Source organism: Pteronotus mesoamericanus, unplaced genomic scaffold, assembly GCF_021234165.1.
Source record: "Pteronotus mesoamericanus isolate MK-2021 breed Mesoamerican mustached bat unplaced genomic scaffold, CSHL_Meso_final scaffold_476, whole genome shotgun sequence".
Taxonomy (NCBI): domain Eukaryota; kingdom Metazoa; phylum Chordata; class Mammalia; order Chiroptera; family Mormoopidae; genus Pteronotus; species Pteronotus mesoamericanus.
The window spans coordinates 663964-678797 of NW_026555318.1; the positions used below are offsets into that span (position 1 = coordinate 663964).

Here is a 14834-nt window from a genome sequence, read left to right on the forward strand (position 1 = left end):
TAATTAGAAGAAACACTTTAGTTTGCATAAAGAAAAGGCTTTCTTTGGGATTTCTACTTACAGTAGCATCATCACATTTCAGGTAATTCTGTCTCTTGAAATTGCCACAATGAGGTGTTAGGTCTATTTTACAAACTCGTCACGATATTTATGGAATGGTACAACTTGCAATTATATTTACCTCGATTAGCACCAATGATGAGTCAAAACTTCCTTCACAATTTCTACAAAGTGTGATTCAATCCCATTATTCCTGTAATAAGGACTCAAGTTAATGACTTCACAGTGTTAAAAATAACATCGTGAAGGAAATAACCAGCCTACCAGCCATTTCCCTCAATTTAGGTCCTTTTTGTGACTCGGAGGTCTACCAAAATTGTATGTAACACATGATTTTTGAACATCTACCACATACTGAGCACAGTGTTGAAGGAATCAAAATCAGTGAGCCATGGGTCCTGCCCCGGGATAACTCCAGTGCAGTTAAGTGACAGGTAAGTCGAAATTGCTTCAGTCCTTGTGCCCAGAGTGTAGGGCACATTCTCATTCTAGAGAGGGAGAGCATTTCATCTTTTAATCCTAGGATGATCAGAATGACAAAAGGCATAGGATACAAGCATTGTGTTGATTCTTTTTTTAAAAAAGCTAAAGGTGTTAACAGTTAGGCACCTTTCATTGACATATAGAATTTCCCCTTGACATGTTACACACACTGTTAAACTCAGAAATCTTCCACGTAAGAGTAACTGCTTCTTAGTGCCGTGGCTCGGTGAACCCAGATGATCTTGTAACATTCAGCCAATTATTTAATGTACACTGTACACAGTACCATGATTATTTCTACATTTGCCAATTAGTGTTTATCATTTACATCTGGTGTGTAATTTCACATGCACATCAGCGTTGACATTTAATTGTTGGTATAATGTGCACAGTTACCCAGATGACAGCTGACCTCAGTGTCCTTTGCTGTCCTACTGTACCCACTAGAATATTTCACCAGCTGTTTTCTCATTTGTATAAACGATTATTGTCGCTTTAATGAGAAAACCAGAGATTAGGATGTTCCCTGGCAAATACTGGGAATGCATAATAACCTATTTAATGGAAAACCAATAAGGAATTTGGGAACAAATATAACACGTATAACCAACCACTCTGCTTCTACAAGGAAATGTCACAACATTCATTCTGACCACAAGTGGTCAAGATCTAGGTTTTGGCCTCATTGGAAAGTAACCCACGCCCAGAACTCTTCTTGTTATTCTCCCCCCACTCTCTTTTACATTCTAACACTTCTAGCTGATTGATTGGAGGCGGGAAGGCGAACCACCAAACCCCTGGTACGGCTTCCTCTGGTTGTCTGAAGATCGCTCCTCTAGAAGTTCTCTCGCCTTTAGGAAAGGGAACCCCACATAAAGCACTGTGGAGTGTCAGAGAACTTTTTGTGTCTGTCTGTGAGTGGCATTGTGTTAATTCACTTTGTAGCTTTTATCAGAAAGTAGCCCGAAACCACAGGCGTCATTGTCAGGAAGAACTCCTGTGGATGGGTGAGGGGTGTTTTATAGGTCAAGTCCTGGGGCTGAGAGCAGGCGCCCTGCAAGTGGGCAGCCTCGGTGCTAGTCCCAGCCCCTTCACTTTCTTGCTGCAGGACTTTGGGCAAGTTCCTCAGCTCTGGAGCCTGTTTCCTCATCCATAGAATGAGAAGAATAATTGTACTGCCTTACAGGTCTTTCATGAAGATTAAGTCAGGGTGCATATAAAGGGCATAGAGCGGTGCATGAGTTCATGACGTGGTAAGAGCTCCTCGAATGTTTATCATTAGAACTGTTACTGTTATTATTGCTACTTGTACTCCCTTTGTTGCTATTTACAGTGTGGTGATTATAGGGAAGGCTTGGGAATGTAATAGTTCATTTTGTTTTCAACATGACACAGTTTCTAGTGTGGATAGCAGTAGTTCACTTAGCATATCTAACAAACTAACAAGCCCTTCCTTAAACCCCATATTGTGTTCCTTTCGAAGGAGGTAGTCTCAGAATGGGTGACATACGCTCCATCATCAAAGCCCAGAATCTTCAGAACACAAGCATGTCTCACAAGAAGTCTGGTGTCTCTGTTGCCACCACAACCTGAAACTAGCAAGTTAGAAACCACACAGAGCCCTGTGACATGCTGTAGAAGCCCTTCTGAGGGACCCGTCATTTTCTTATAAGTTGTATGTAGACAGCTAAGTCAGGAACCAGCCTGGTTGAGAAAACTTAAAAAGTCATTTTTCCTTCCACCCTCATCAATTTAAAAAAAACATTTTATTTATTTACTTGTTTGTTTGTTTTTAGGGAGAGGGGAAGGGAGGGAGAAAGAGAGGGAGTGGGGAAAAAATCAACATGCGGTTACCTGGTTGCCTCTTGCGCGCCCCCAACTGGGGACCTGGCCCGCAACCCAGGCATGCGCCCTGACTGGGAATTGAGCTGGTCATCCTCTGGTTTGCAGGCCGGCACTCAATCCACGGAGCCACACCAGCCTGGGCTCCTTCACCTTTATACTCAAAAGGATCTCATTTGTTGCCTCTAAGAAGACTGAATGCATAGTTGCTGTCTTAATTTTTAAAAGTCTACATAAAAATGTGTTGTTTATTTTGGGGTGGGTGGGTTTTTAATATTATTTCATAATTATTTGGGGTTACTACCTAAAGAAGATATAAAATCCTGTCGTCTGTTGTCTTCCCCTTTTTGTTTGTAGTTGTACAGCTCTTCCTCCATGTCTGATCTAAGAAACTATATACTCATTGTATATGTGCTTCTACTGATTGTCAACACTGAACCCGGGCCAGTGCCTCAGTGGGTTGGGTGACAACTTGACTTTAGTTTGAGAAGAGGAAAGCTAAAGATTTATTTTTATATCAGTCAGCGAGGGACCTTACATGTTGTCACATTTATTATAGCCCAAATACCATTTTATTTTTAGGTAGCGCCTTCTGGAGCGTTAGTGCAAACTCCAGGGTGGTTCCAGCCCTCACTTTTCCCCGTGTGTGAGTCCACGCTAACCCTGGTAGCTTTCCACAGTCCCACTGCTCTTTAAAAGTGTCGCTCCGTGTGATGGTAGTGTCTTGAATTGAGTCAGCTGAGATGCTTTAAGGTTGTGGGTCTCACATTTGCTTTGTTTTTCTTTGGAGCTTTACTGGAAACCAAACGCTATTGCGTACAAGCTGCAGAAGCAGGAGGGGAAGTTGGCAAGAATTAACTGCTTTCTGTTTGGTCTGTCTGAGGCAGCTGACCTTTTGGAAGGAAATCGCTGCTCTTTGCTTCTTCCTGTAACAGTGCAGCCTGTGAGAGAACATAGACACAGAAGCCGTTATCCTGGCTGATGTCTTGGTGCAAAAGCTGTTAGTTAAGAGGTGGGAGTGTTTCAGGACACCTGTTGTGTGTGTTGTGAGAGCGTTCACCCAAGTTCACGGTGCTAAGTTGTGTGTAGAGATCCCGGTAGATACACAGTGAGAGAGAATCTGTTTCCAGAAAAACTCCTTTGTTTTAGCAAAAGTAATTGGGTTTTATTGCAAAGTGCCCGTGTTAATGCTGGAGTAAATGGCACTTCGTGCACAGCTTTAATTCATCTTACTGTTGCATGTCCTGTTATAATTATTATTTCTTGTTCTGGATAACCTCTTTTCACTGGGAGTCCAAACACTCTGACTGACTTAAGAGATGGTGAGCCCCGATTTAAGTGTCATTCCATCTCAGAATTAGAGTTAGCTTCTCAACGCCCCCTGTCCGCTGCGGGCCCACACGCTGGCATTATCCTCAGGAAGCTGCCTCGGCCGGGGCTCCCCACCCGAACGTCGTCCAGTGAGCAGACGAAGGAACTAGCCGATGAGGCATTTCTCTGTTAAACGACAGGATTTTAGTTGTCCATTTTTTTCAAACCAAAACATACTTAGGTTCATTTTCTATTTTGCTTTTTTTTAAAGGATTTATATTCAAATAACTGTCTGTTATTTGAAGTAGATTATGGTTATGGTCAGTGCAGAGAATGCAGCTACCTGAAAAGAGGGATAAGTGCGGGAAACTCTATTCTTCTTAGTTTGGGTTTGGTGGGCAGGTGCGCTGTTCTGTTGTAGTTTGGTCTCTTTCCCAAGTTTGTTGTTGATCGTGGAGATTGTTGGGTGAGCGTTGGGTCGACAGACGTAAAAGTGTACAGAGTGACTTTGGGACAGTGATCTCAAGACTCCTTAGCAAGACTGCCCTACAGTCCTGCCTTTCTGTTCTTGGAAACCAGCCTGACCTGTCCAACCCTACTGAGGTGGGGAAGGGTCCAGGGCGGGGTACAAACCTTGGCGTGGTTATAAATATAGGTTCTGGGCACAAATTAAGTGGATGTCCACAAAGCAGGAAGATTCGCCCCCAGTTCTGTTGGCCTTTGTGTAGGGGCAAGGTTAGGAACCAATGGCTCAGGCTTTCTGGGATCTGACCTTGTAACTGTAGCCTTCTGGAGGCCTTGAATTGTTACTCTTGAACTATCAAGAGCCCTCTCATAGGCCCGTTGTGTTCAGGTGAGTCGCTAGGGGCGAGGGGAATGTAGTTTTGATAAAGGAATTTTTGCTCTGCCGTTGGGTGGTTTTCTGTGCACTTCATCCCATTAGCAGTTAGTGCAAGTTTGCAGAGACAGTTGCTTAGTCATATCAAAGGTGAAAGAAGAGCCAAACGTGTGCCTCAGGATGTGTTATTTCTTGTCTTGAAATATGAGTTTCCCAAATGTTCTTTTCTTTTGTTTTTTATTTCCCACATTTCTTTCAGAAATCACAATTAGACCTCCTAAGTTCAAACTGTTAGCAGCTCTGAGGTCACTCCTGTCCACGCTGGTCTCACGTCCAGCTCACCCCTCCCCCGCCTTTGGTGTTCTGAACGTAGATATGCACGCTTCGACCCACACACAAAATAAGAAAGAGTAATATATAATGCATTGCTATAGATTCATCACTCAAGTTCAAATTACCAACATTTTGTTAATCCTTTTTCATCTCTTTTCCATATACACACTTTTTTGTTTCTCCTGGACTTCGAAGAGTAATTCAAAATATACCTCATGCCATTTACTTTTACACTGTTTCTAGAGGAAGGGTTTATTAAACAACAGAATAATATGAACAGTTTAGTACAAGGCACTTTAAAGGCTTTAAATAAAATATTATATAGATGTCAAAGTTACAAGTTAATCTTAGCTATTAATAATCTTGAACTACTTGAAAACACAATAAATTGCTATATATTTGAAAATGATAGACTTGCATTTCTTTTTTAAAAATTTTTATAATTCTGAATCTTTACTATTTCATGCCCCACTTAAATCAAGATAACCTAATTTGTAAGAAAATGCCCTAAGCTGGAGACTGTCATGTTGGGAAATATTTTTTTCCTGTGTCTTTTGCATGTCTCTCTATGCTTGGTTCCTATGGGACAATGATTTGTTCCAATTGCCCATGATTATTAAATTTATATTTCAAGTTTTGCATTCTAAACAAAATTTAATAAATAAAGACTTTACAAAAATTGTACCAAAACTCCTTCACCTAAATGTAACAAGCGTTTAGTTCTCTTTGACCTTTCTCTGATATTTGTCCTCCAGCATACATACTGTGTACACTTTCCATTTAACAGTCTTTTATTTATACTTTTAAAAAACATGTCTATATGGCCTTAAATTTCAACATAAGCCTTTCTATTTTATGTTTTGTTGTATTTTGCTGTTTATAGCCTTGCCCCTGCCATCCCCACACTGCTGTCCATGCCTGCGAGCCCTTTTTCTTACTGCTGCACGATTGGTCCTCAGATTAAAGTATTATCGTTGAACCATTCTCCTGTTTTGGACATTTAGGTTATTTACAGTTTCTCACCAATATACCACTTAACTAAGGCGGTCCTGGGAGCCGACCTAGTATAAGGTGCTCTTCAAAGCAGATTTGGCTAGGTGAAAATACTGTTAGTTCCCAATGGTAACAAGGGGGTAGGGGTTCTCTGTCATCTACATGGTACAGAAACCCAGTATGTTGTAGTGGCTGAGGAGTTTGTATTTCCTGAACTAGAGGATTCATGCTGTACAAGAGACACATTCTAAGATGAGTTGGTCTTAGTGATTAACAGTATGAAATGGGTGGAGATACAAACCTTCACTAGAAATTCTGAGGCTGGCACAGGGCTGCTCAGGAGCCTTAAATAATTTCCTCTTTTTCCACAATGCAGGTGGCTGTTGCTCGTGGGCCACAGCAAATGTTTTTTGTGACCTGGAAAATGGTAGTGATGTAGCTCCTTTCCCAATGGGTTGTTCACGTTGCTAAATGGATTTTAACATAGAGTGAAAAGACACGTGTGTTCACGCTGCAGGCCACGGTTCCCCGGGAACCAGCCTGTGCGGCGGCATCCTTCCGGCTTCAGCGCGGAGTTCAAGTCCGGACGGAGTCTTGTGCACCGCCAGGGGCAATTTCCAGACAAGAGTCAGTTCTCTGCTCTCATTGCCCTTTTGTTTGTTTGTTTGTTTTTTGAAATTTTTACCCTTAATTTGGATTTTCAAAAAAAATTTTTTAATTACTGAAAAATGGAAAGAATTAGACAACAAACACTCATATACACTTGGCCTAGGTTGACCAATTGTTAACAGTTATTACATTTAGGTAACACTTCCTTCTCGCTTCCTCTGAAATTGAGTCACAGACATCAGTGCTTTACCCTAAATACTTGAGTATGTTCTTGACACATACTTGGGTATGTTCAGTTGCGTATGTATGAATACTCAAGTACGTATCAAGAACAAGGTCATTATACATAACCTAATGCCATTATCATTCTCAAATACTGTAACATTGATAGACTAGTATAGGCAATTTTTAATTGTCCCAGTAATGTCCTTTAGAGCTGTGGGGTTTTTTAAAATTATGCTCTAGGTAGTTATCGTGTATTTTTAGTCTCCTTTACTCTAGAACAGTGTCACGTTTTTCTGACTTTCATAAGTCTCACAATTTGTATTTGATTGTTTCTTCCTGAGTAGAGGTAAAACATTTAGTTCGTGTGTTCTTTCCAGTGCATCACATCTGGAGACATAAAATGTCAGTTTGCCCCATGATTTGGGATGTTTGATTCCTTGGTTAAAGTGTTGTCTGCCAGCCTTTTCCACTGAAAATATACCTTTTCCCCTTTGTGAATAATTAGTATATGAGGTAATACTCCGATGCGGTATGAATATCCTGTACCCCAACAAGTATGACCTGTGATGGTCCTTATCTGAGTCTCTGCTCTCTTTGGTTTTGAGATTGTGTGTGTTGGGCCAAGATACATTTAGGTGAGCATTTTAAATATATGATAACCCATTGATTAAGACTTTAGTAAATAGCTGCCCTTCTTCTTCCCTCCTGTCCCCCGCCCCCAATTCTTCCTCTCTCACTTTTTCTTCTGTTCCCAAAATAATATGTAATGATTTGGCTGTGACGTAAAGATTTATGACTGATTGTCTTCCCAGAATTATATCAGCTCTATGTTGCCTAGGCAAATTATTCCTTGTTTATTTCTTTGTGAGCCAAATACTTTTATTCTTTCTATTCACGTCCCATCTGTTTAATAATCTGATTTTGTCAGAGAATTGTCTTCCTGATTTCTTGTAGTGTTTAGATTTTTTTTTTTTTAAGAGCAGATGGTTCTGATATTGACCTACTTCTAGATGAGAAAGTTTTACTCTAACCCCTAACCTTCTTTCTTGATGTTAGGCCAATCTTAATATGAATTAAAGTCTTATTCCTTTATGACTACTCAGTATTTTTCTGTCCCTCTAAGTTCCTACTACTATTGGGTAACCACCACCACTGAATACATATAACCATATTGGTATTGACACAGACAGGGAACTTGCTGTTTGTATTGTCTCCAAAGTCCTCTAGTCTTCTAAGTAGCGTTAATGTGGTTAATAGTTTTGAATCCTGATTCCTTGCCTTATATTTTTCAGCTTGGAAGCAATGTTTATGCACCTTCTGTTTCATCTGCCAACCAGCCCAAGCCTTGGCTCAAATCAGAGCCTCACAATATTCGGCTTCTTATTCTAATCTCTTACTCTTTTTCTTTCTTTAAATTATGAAATATAGCAAACATACAGAAAAGTACAGAAAACGTGACCAACCACCACAAGTCCTCAAGGCAAAGGGAGCGTGGTGGAGGGTGGAAGCGCAGGCTCTGCGGCCAGACTGCCCGTGTCCAGCCCGGACGGTGCCCCTAGTAGTGGGGGCCAGGAGCAAATATTTTACCTCCAAAAGAAACCTGTACCCATTAAAAGTCACTCCCTTACCTCAGCCCTTGGCACCCGTCTGCTTTCTACTTTGTCCCTATGGGTTTGTCTGTTCTGGACATTTCATATAAATGGAATTTGTAACATGTGGTCTTTTATATTGGGCTTCTTTTGCTTTAACATAATGCTTTCAAGGTTCATTCATGTTATGGCATGTATCAATTCTTTATTCCTTTTTGTATCTGAATAATATTCCATTTTAATCATTTTATGTTTCCATTTATATCCATATTACTTATCCGTTGATGGACATTTGGGTCGTTTCTCCTTTTTGGCTGTTATGAATATACTGCTGTGAACATTTGTGTACACACTTTTGTGGGTATGTGTTTTCAGTCTCCTTAGGCATATATCTGGGAGTGGAGCTGCTGGGTCATATGGAAATTCCTCGTTTAACCTTTTGAGGAATTGCCAGATTGCTTTCCAAAGATGTTACACCATTTTACCATCCTATTTAACTTGCTGAGTCTCAAGTCTCTCATCTATAAAATGGGGATAATAATAGTGCCAACCTCCCAGGGTTTTATGATGATAAATGATTAGATTCATAGAAGTGCTTATTTTAATAAATAGTATAGTAAGTGTTCAGTAAATGAGAGTAAATGATAGATCTGATGGTGGATAATAACACTAATAAATGTTATTTTAATTCATTTTTCAATTTTAGTTTTGAAATTACTTTTATTCATTAGATGAATCAAAATATTTGTTGCTAATAATTTACGCTTTAATTAGTAGGTGTCAGATTGTCCTTGGAATAGGATTTTTTTTTTCCTGAGTTTCGTATACATGAGGTCATTTCTTCTGACATTGTTTCATTATAACGTGGATGAGAGATCCCACAGGGACCTAATTCTTGGGTGCATCCGTTAGCCTTGGTGAAATCGGCCTCATTGTACATCATCTTGCTCACAGTCGCAGAGCCTGCAGACGATGCTGAGCCAGGACCTGGTGTCCTTTGGGCGGCCTCGCTCTCCGCGTCCCGCCCGTCTGGTTCTCAGTTCTGTCATTCAGGGCCGAGGCGAGCACAGTCCGCCCGGTGCCTTCCTGTCGCCCTCCATTATTCCTCATCGATGGGAGTCTTTGTGCCAGGGAAATTGATTGAAAATAACCAGGGCATTGGTTAAGGACAAGGCCGGTAAGAGCTGTTTGTGGAGGAGTGACTTGGGAAAGGTAAACTTTATAGAAGGAAGTTCGACCTGGAGATGAGGAGAAGGAAGCCACCACCTATGCCAGTTTGACACTGTAAAAGACTAATATTGAGCACTTATTATGAGCTAAGCACTGTCTTAAGCATCTACACATATTAATTATTTTTTATAACAACCCTGGGGGACAGAAGTTTTCTTATTCCTATTTTACAAATAAGGATACTGAGGCACAGAGGCTAAATCCGCCCTGGCTCGTGTGGCTCAGCTGGTTGGGTTTCATCCTGCAAACTGAAAGTTTGGCAGTTCAGTTCCTGGATGGGGCACTGCCTGCATCACAGGTTCAGTCCCCAGTCGGGGCACATACAGAGGGTAGCCAGTCACTGTTTCTCTCTTACATCAATGTTTCGTTCCCTCTCTTCCTCCCTCCCTTCCCTTCTCTCTAAAATTAAAAAAAATTTTTTTTTTTTTTAATTTAAGAGGTTAAATCTTTTGCAGAACTCTATTTGGGTGAGTTTCCGAACATGGCCAGAACTTTAACCCTATTTTAGAGACTGGGATGGGATGGGATGGGATGGGATGGGATGGGATGGGATGGGATGGGGGATAGATTTTATAGGATGCTTTAAATTATACACATGAATCCAACAGATCACATCCCTGCACACATTTTAAGCCCCTGCCCCTACCAGAAGCTAGAATTCATTCTCTCGGTTGTCCATGTGCATTGGGGCCGTTCTGTTCTCATCTACTCGATGCCCCTCCGCCCCCACAGGTTCGCTGTGGCATGCCTCTGGCCGCTGTGTTCCAGAAGTCTTCAGAGAAAGTGATATTTTCCTTTACAAAGACTTATATTTTACTTTAAAAGGGAAAGCATCTAATAAAAAGGTATTTATTGTTGAAACAAGATTATCCCTAAATCCCAGCCACTCTTATAATTTATGTTAATGGCATTTATTTTTATGGTTTTTAATAAGCCTGTAACATTATGAGCTATTAGACTTTGAAACCTTTGTTCAACAAGTGCCTGAGGATTCACTTTATTTGGGGCTCCTAGGTATACCCAGATAAGTAACGCTAATGTAGATACCTTATACTTACAGAAAGTACAACATTTTGCATCCAAAGCTGTTTTGGGTTGTTTGAACCCTTACGAAAACTAAGTGCAACTAAGTGACACTCTGATAGTTCTCCTCTTTGGCTAAAAATAAGATTGTGAATCCATTTCCCAGTCTTTAGAGAAGCCCCTGTGATGATTTACCAAAGATGCAAACCACTTCCCTTGTCAGAACATCACGCACCGAAGAGGGAGCTGCCCATCAGCAAACAGAAGGGCGTGTGTATTGAGGACGAGGACGGGGTGCAGTCGCTGCATCCATGGAGCCTCGTTCAAGGGCAGGAGAAAGACTGGGGAGAAAGGGAGGGGACTCAGCTTACACCAGGTGTAGATGGGGCCTAATAAGAGGCATGAAGAGTTTTGACGCGTTTGAAGAAAAGCACTGCTTAGAGTCTAGGTTTTATAGATACATTGCTGGGGCCGGGGGGTGGGGGGGCGGGCGGCGGCAGGGAGTGTTTTTTTTCCTCCTAAACCACATATTTTAAATTGTTACATGATAATCTCAGTATGTCATCTCATATTCCGTGTGTACGAGTATATAATTTTTAGTTAAAAAGTAAAAATGGCCCTGGCTAGTGTGGCTCAGTGGATTGAGCGCCGGCCTGTGACCCAAAGGTCATTGGTTCCATTCCCAGTCAGGGCACATGCCTGGGTTGTGGGTCAGGTCCCCAGTTGCGGGGTGTGCGAGGAGCAACCAATCAATGTTTCTCTCCCTCTATTTCTCCTTCCCTTCCCCTCTCTTTAAAAATAAATAAGATCGTTTAAAAAAAGTAAAAATGATTCTGTATTATTTAACATGTTTATTTTATATTTTTGACTATTTTTAGGCAAAACCTACTTTCTAGCTCTACCAAAGCACTTTTATGTAGTGGGATTAAAGTATATTGTAGTTCTCAAAATAAGGTGGTTACCACCTTATTTTTACCAGCTATTCTTCTTCAACTGGCATTTTAGAAAATAATTATTCTGACGTGTTAATATTTATTTATCAGAATAAAAAATATTCTGACAAATGCTAAGAGCTCAGCATTCCACCCTTTGATAAAAACTAAGAACTAATGTAAAACACAAGACAAAATAAATAGTGTATCATTTATATAGTATCTCTACATACATGGCATATTATCATAGTCTTTCTTAAACAATAATAGACTCCTGGAATATGCGTAGCCAGCAGGACATGTGAAATATTTACCAAATATTTGGTATATATCTCATCACTCAACAAAATTATTGGCTACTCACCATGGCAAGCCACTGTGCTAGGCACTGGGGACAAAGCAGTGAATAAAATGTGTTGTTTTCACCTACTGTTCTTAGTAGTTCAGTAGGGAAGATAGGCAAAAACAAATTAATTAAAACTAAAAGGAAAAATTACAAATTGTGCTATATGTTATTAAGGAACAAATAGACCATTGTAAATAGAGACTTCTCCAAATTATAAAATTCCAGTTTCAGTTTCTTTCCTGGGTATTTCATACTTTTATCTTGTTCCATAATAACTTCAAAAAGAGCTTGTGGATTTGACCAGGTTGTGTGTATACATTTATTTATGCAACAACAACAAAATCACTGATTGCTTGTGTACCAGGCACTGTTCTGGGTCCAAGAAAAGGAGCAGTGAACAAAACAAAGTCACTGTGTTTGTGGTGGCTTCACCCTCATGGGAAAACAGTAAACAAACGTCATAAATGTCAGGAAGGGACCAATGACATATAGAAAAATAAAGGAGACTGAGGATAGTGCCCAGAACAGAATTTTATTTGGGTGGATTGAAGGAGAGAAGAGTTTTCCTGCAATTTTCCTTTTTTTAATCTCTTGGGTCAATTCAGTTAATGAATGCAGGATGCAAGATAATTTTTCTACTTGTTGGTATTGTTCACATATTCACTGAGAGAGCTATGGAGATGTCTTCCTTCTTTCCCGTCCCTACCCCTACAAGAAATTAATACTTGCTTTTCCTTCATTCTTTTTTCATTCACTCTTTCGTGTACATGCCTAAGCACCTTCCTCCGTCCGTCCGTCCATCCATCCATCCATCCATCCATCCATCCATCCCTTTACCTTTCATCCAAAAACCATGCTTTGGTATCTGTTCCAAGTTTCCAAAATTGTGAGATATGATTTATTTGATTAAAAACTATGTTGTACAATTAAATGTCTTCTGGATGTTTTATTATAACATGGAGAGAGCTCTTTTATCCAAGCCTTTCTCCTAGCAAACTCTCGGCCATTGAAATCTCATGTGTGAGGTGATCTTAGTGATCCCAGCCTCCCTGCCCCAAAGCCCTGAATAACACTGTCCACCGCTCAAGTGTTCTATAGCACTGCACAAGTCTAAAATAGGTAACTGGCAACCACCCCGCACCTCACCGTTGGCCAACTTACTGGTCCCATAAATAGCTCAGTGTTACGCGATCGTACAACAACTAACAGAGATGAGATTTTTGTTTCCTAACACACACCTGTAGTTTCTGGTATTCGACAAAATCAAGGTCTAATTCACTGGACCCTAACTGTAATATAGCTCTTGGAAGAATTGTGCAAATCAATAGCCAATTTGTTTTGGGTGGCATTCAAGATAACCTGGTCTTCTACCAAATTCCACATTATGGATCAGAATGTTAGAGCAAGGTTCACTTTGAGTCCCTTCCGGATACTTGAAGTAATATGCACTCAGGTGAAGCCCGGAGAGTTCCTGCCGAATGAATTAAAAATTCTCAGGTGGGCCTGGGAAGACATGTTGGTAGTTTTATAAAACCATTTTTCTGAAATCAAAAGCATTTTAAATGCCTACCCACTGTTGGAGTATAATGGTTCTTGTTTCTGACTCTTAGCTGGAATGTATTGTTTTTATGTCAGATTTTTAAAGCCTATAATTTAACAGAACATTACTTCATAAATTCCTTAGCAATAACTCAAAAGGTGGACCTTGGGGTATTTTTCCAGATCAGTCTGTGCCCTTTTTTTGTGCAAAGCATTGTTGTTTAGGGAACTAGTGATAATACATAAGGTTCAATTCATGCTTTAGATATTTTTACTTTTACTGGGTCTTTTCCAAAATGGCAGTCTGTTTATTATATTTCTTAAGTCAAAATACCAAATCTTAAACAAGTAAATTTTTAAAATTCCCCGTGCTAATTATGTATCATTACTGTTCAAATGCTGCTTACAGTTGCTTCAAGTTTGGAACAAAAGTAAAGAAAATGTCTGTGATATCACAGCTCTAGGCAGTTCTCCCCCTAATGCTAGGCCTGTGCTTTCTTCGCTTGTAGGACTTGGGTGCATTTTATAGTCAGAGCTTTGTAGATTCAGTTACGTAGCTTTCCATGGCCACACCGAAAATCTACATTTATAAAACATTTTAAAGCCAAAATTCAGTTCAAGAACCCTGATCTTCAGTCTACCAAAAAGGGATGAAAAAGCATTTTTCTTTAGCTTTTATAACTGCATGAATATTTGCTCTGGTAGATTCAAAAGGGGAAGGAAAAAAAAAAAACCCACCCAAACCGTTGATTGTTTGTTTAGCAGATCATAAACATGGCGGTGTGGATCCAGGCCCAGCAGCTGCAGGGAGATGCCCTCCATCAGATGCAAGCCCTGTACGGCCAGCATTTCCCCATCGAGGTGCGCCATTACTTATCCCAGTGGATCGAAAGCCAAGCTTGGTAAGTGAGCAAAGTTTTCTCCATCATATGTTGTGAAGCACAAGCATATTGAAGTTTGGAGAGAGAACATGATGGAAACTCTAAAACTTATACATTAAAAAAAAAAAACCGTGACCCACAAAAAGGTATTTAGCCTCATCTGGGATTTTAGGCAGATGGAATGACTTTTGGGATTTTTAAAATAGGCTATCTTCCCTTTAATAGCAGGTTTTGGCTAAAAACATTTGCACATTGCAGCTAATAAAAAACAATTAATAAATGTGTTTTGAGCGCCTATAGGTGCCTGGCAGAGTCATAGGTAGTAGAGTTCCTATGGAAAAAATTAAAACCTTTGTCCACATAGAATTTAGTGCTGAGTGGAGAGATCAGGTATGTCTAGTCACATAATTTAATGTATTCTTAACAAATCTAACAATGGAGACATTAGTGTTTTTAAGTTCATGTGTAATTTATATATATACATTAAGGACTAAAAGGCGATACACCAAAATATTAACAGTAATATCTTGGTGGCAGATTTAACTAGCATGTTTATTTTTCTTATTTTCCAAATTACCTTTATGTATTCGGGGAGAAATT

At 40.1% G+C, this 14834-nt stretch overlaps 1 protein-coding gene across 5 annotated transcripts in view; it reads left to right on the plus strand.

Moving 5' to 3' along the window:
• LOC129086955 (signal transducer and activator of transcription 5B) overlaps positions 1-14834 on the plus strand; it is a 58641-nt gene that overhangs the window by 18316 nt on the left and 25491 nt on the right. For 3 of the 5 annotated variants that reach the window (XM_054593704.1, XM_054593700.1, XM_054593702.1), the window contains exon 2: positions 14119-14255. In XM_054593704.1, coding sequence (XP_054449679.1) covers positions 14128-14255 — 128 coding nt within the window. In that variant the 5' untranslated portion in view covers positions 14119-14127. Of the gene's footprint in view, positions 1-14115; positions 14256-14834 lie in introns of all 5 variants that reach the window. The other 2 variants (XM_054593701.1, XM_054593703.1) reach the window with 1 other exon arrangement.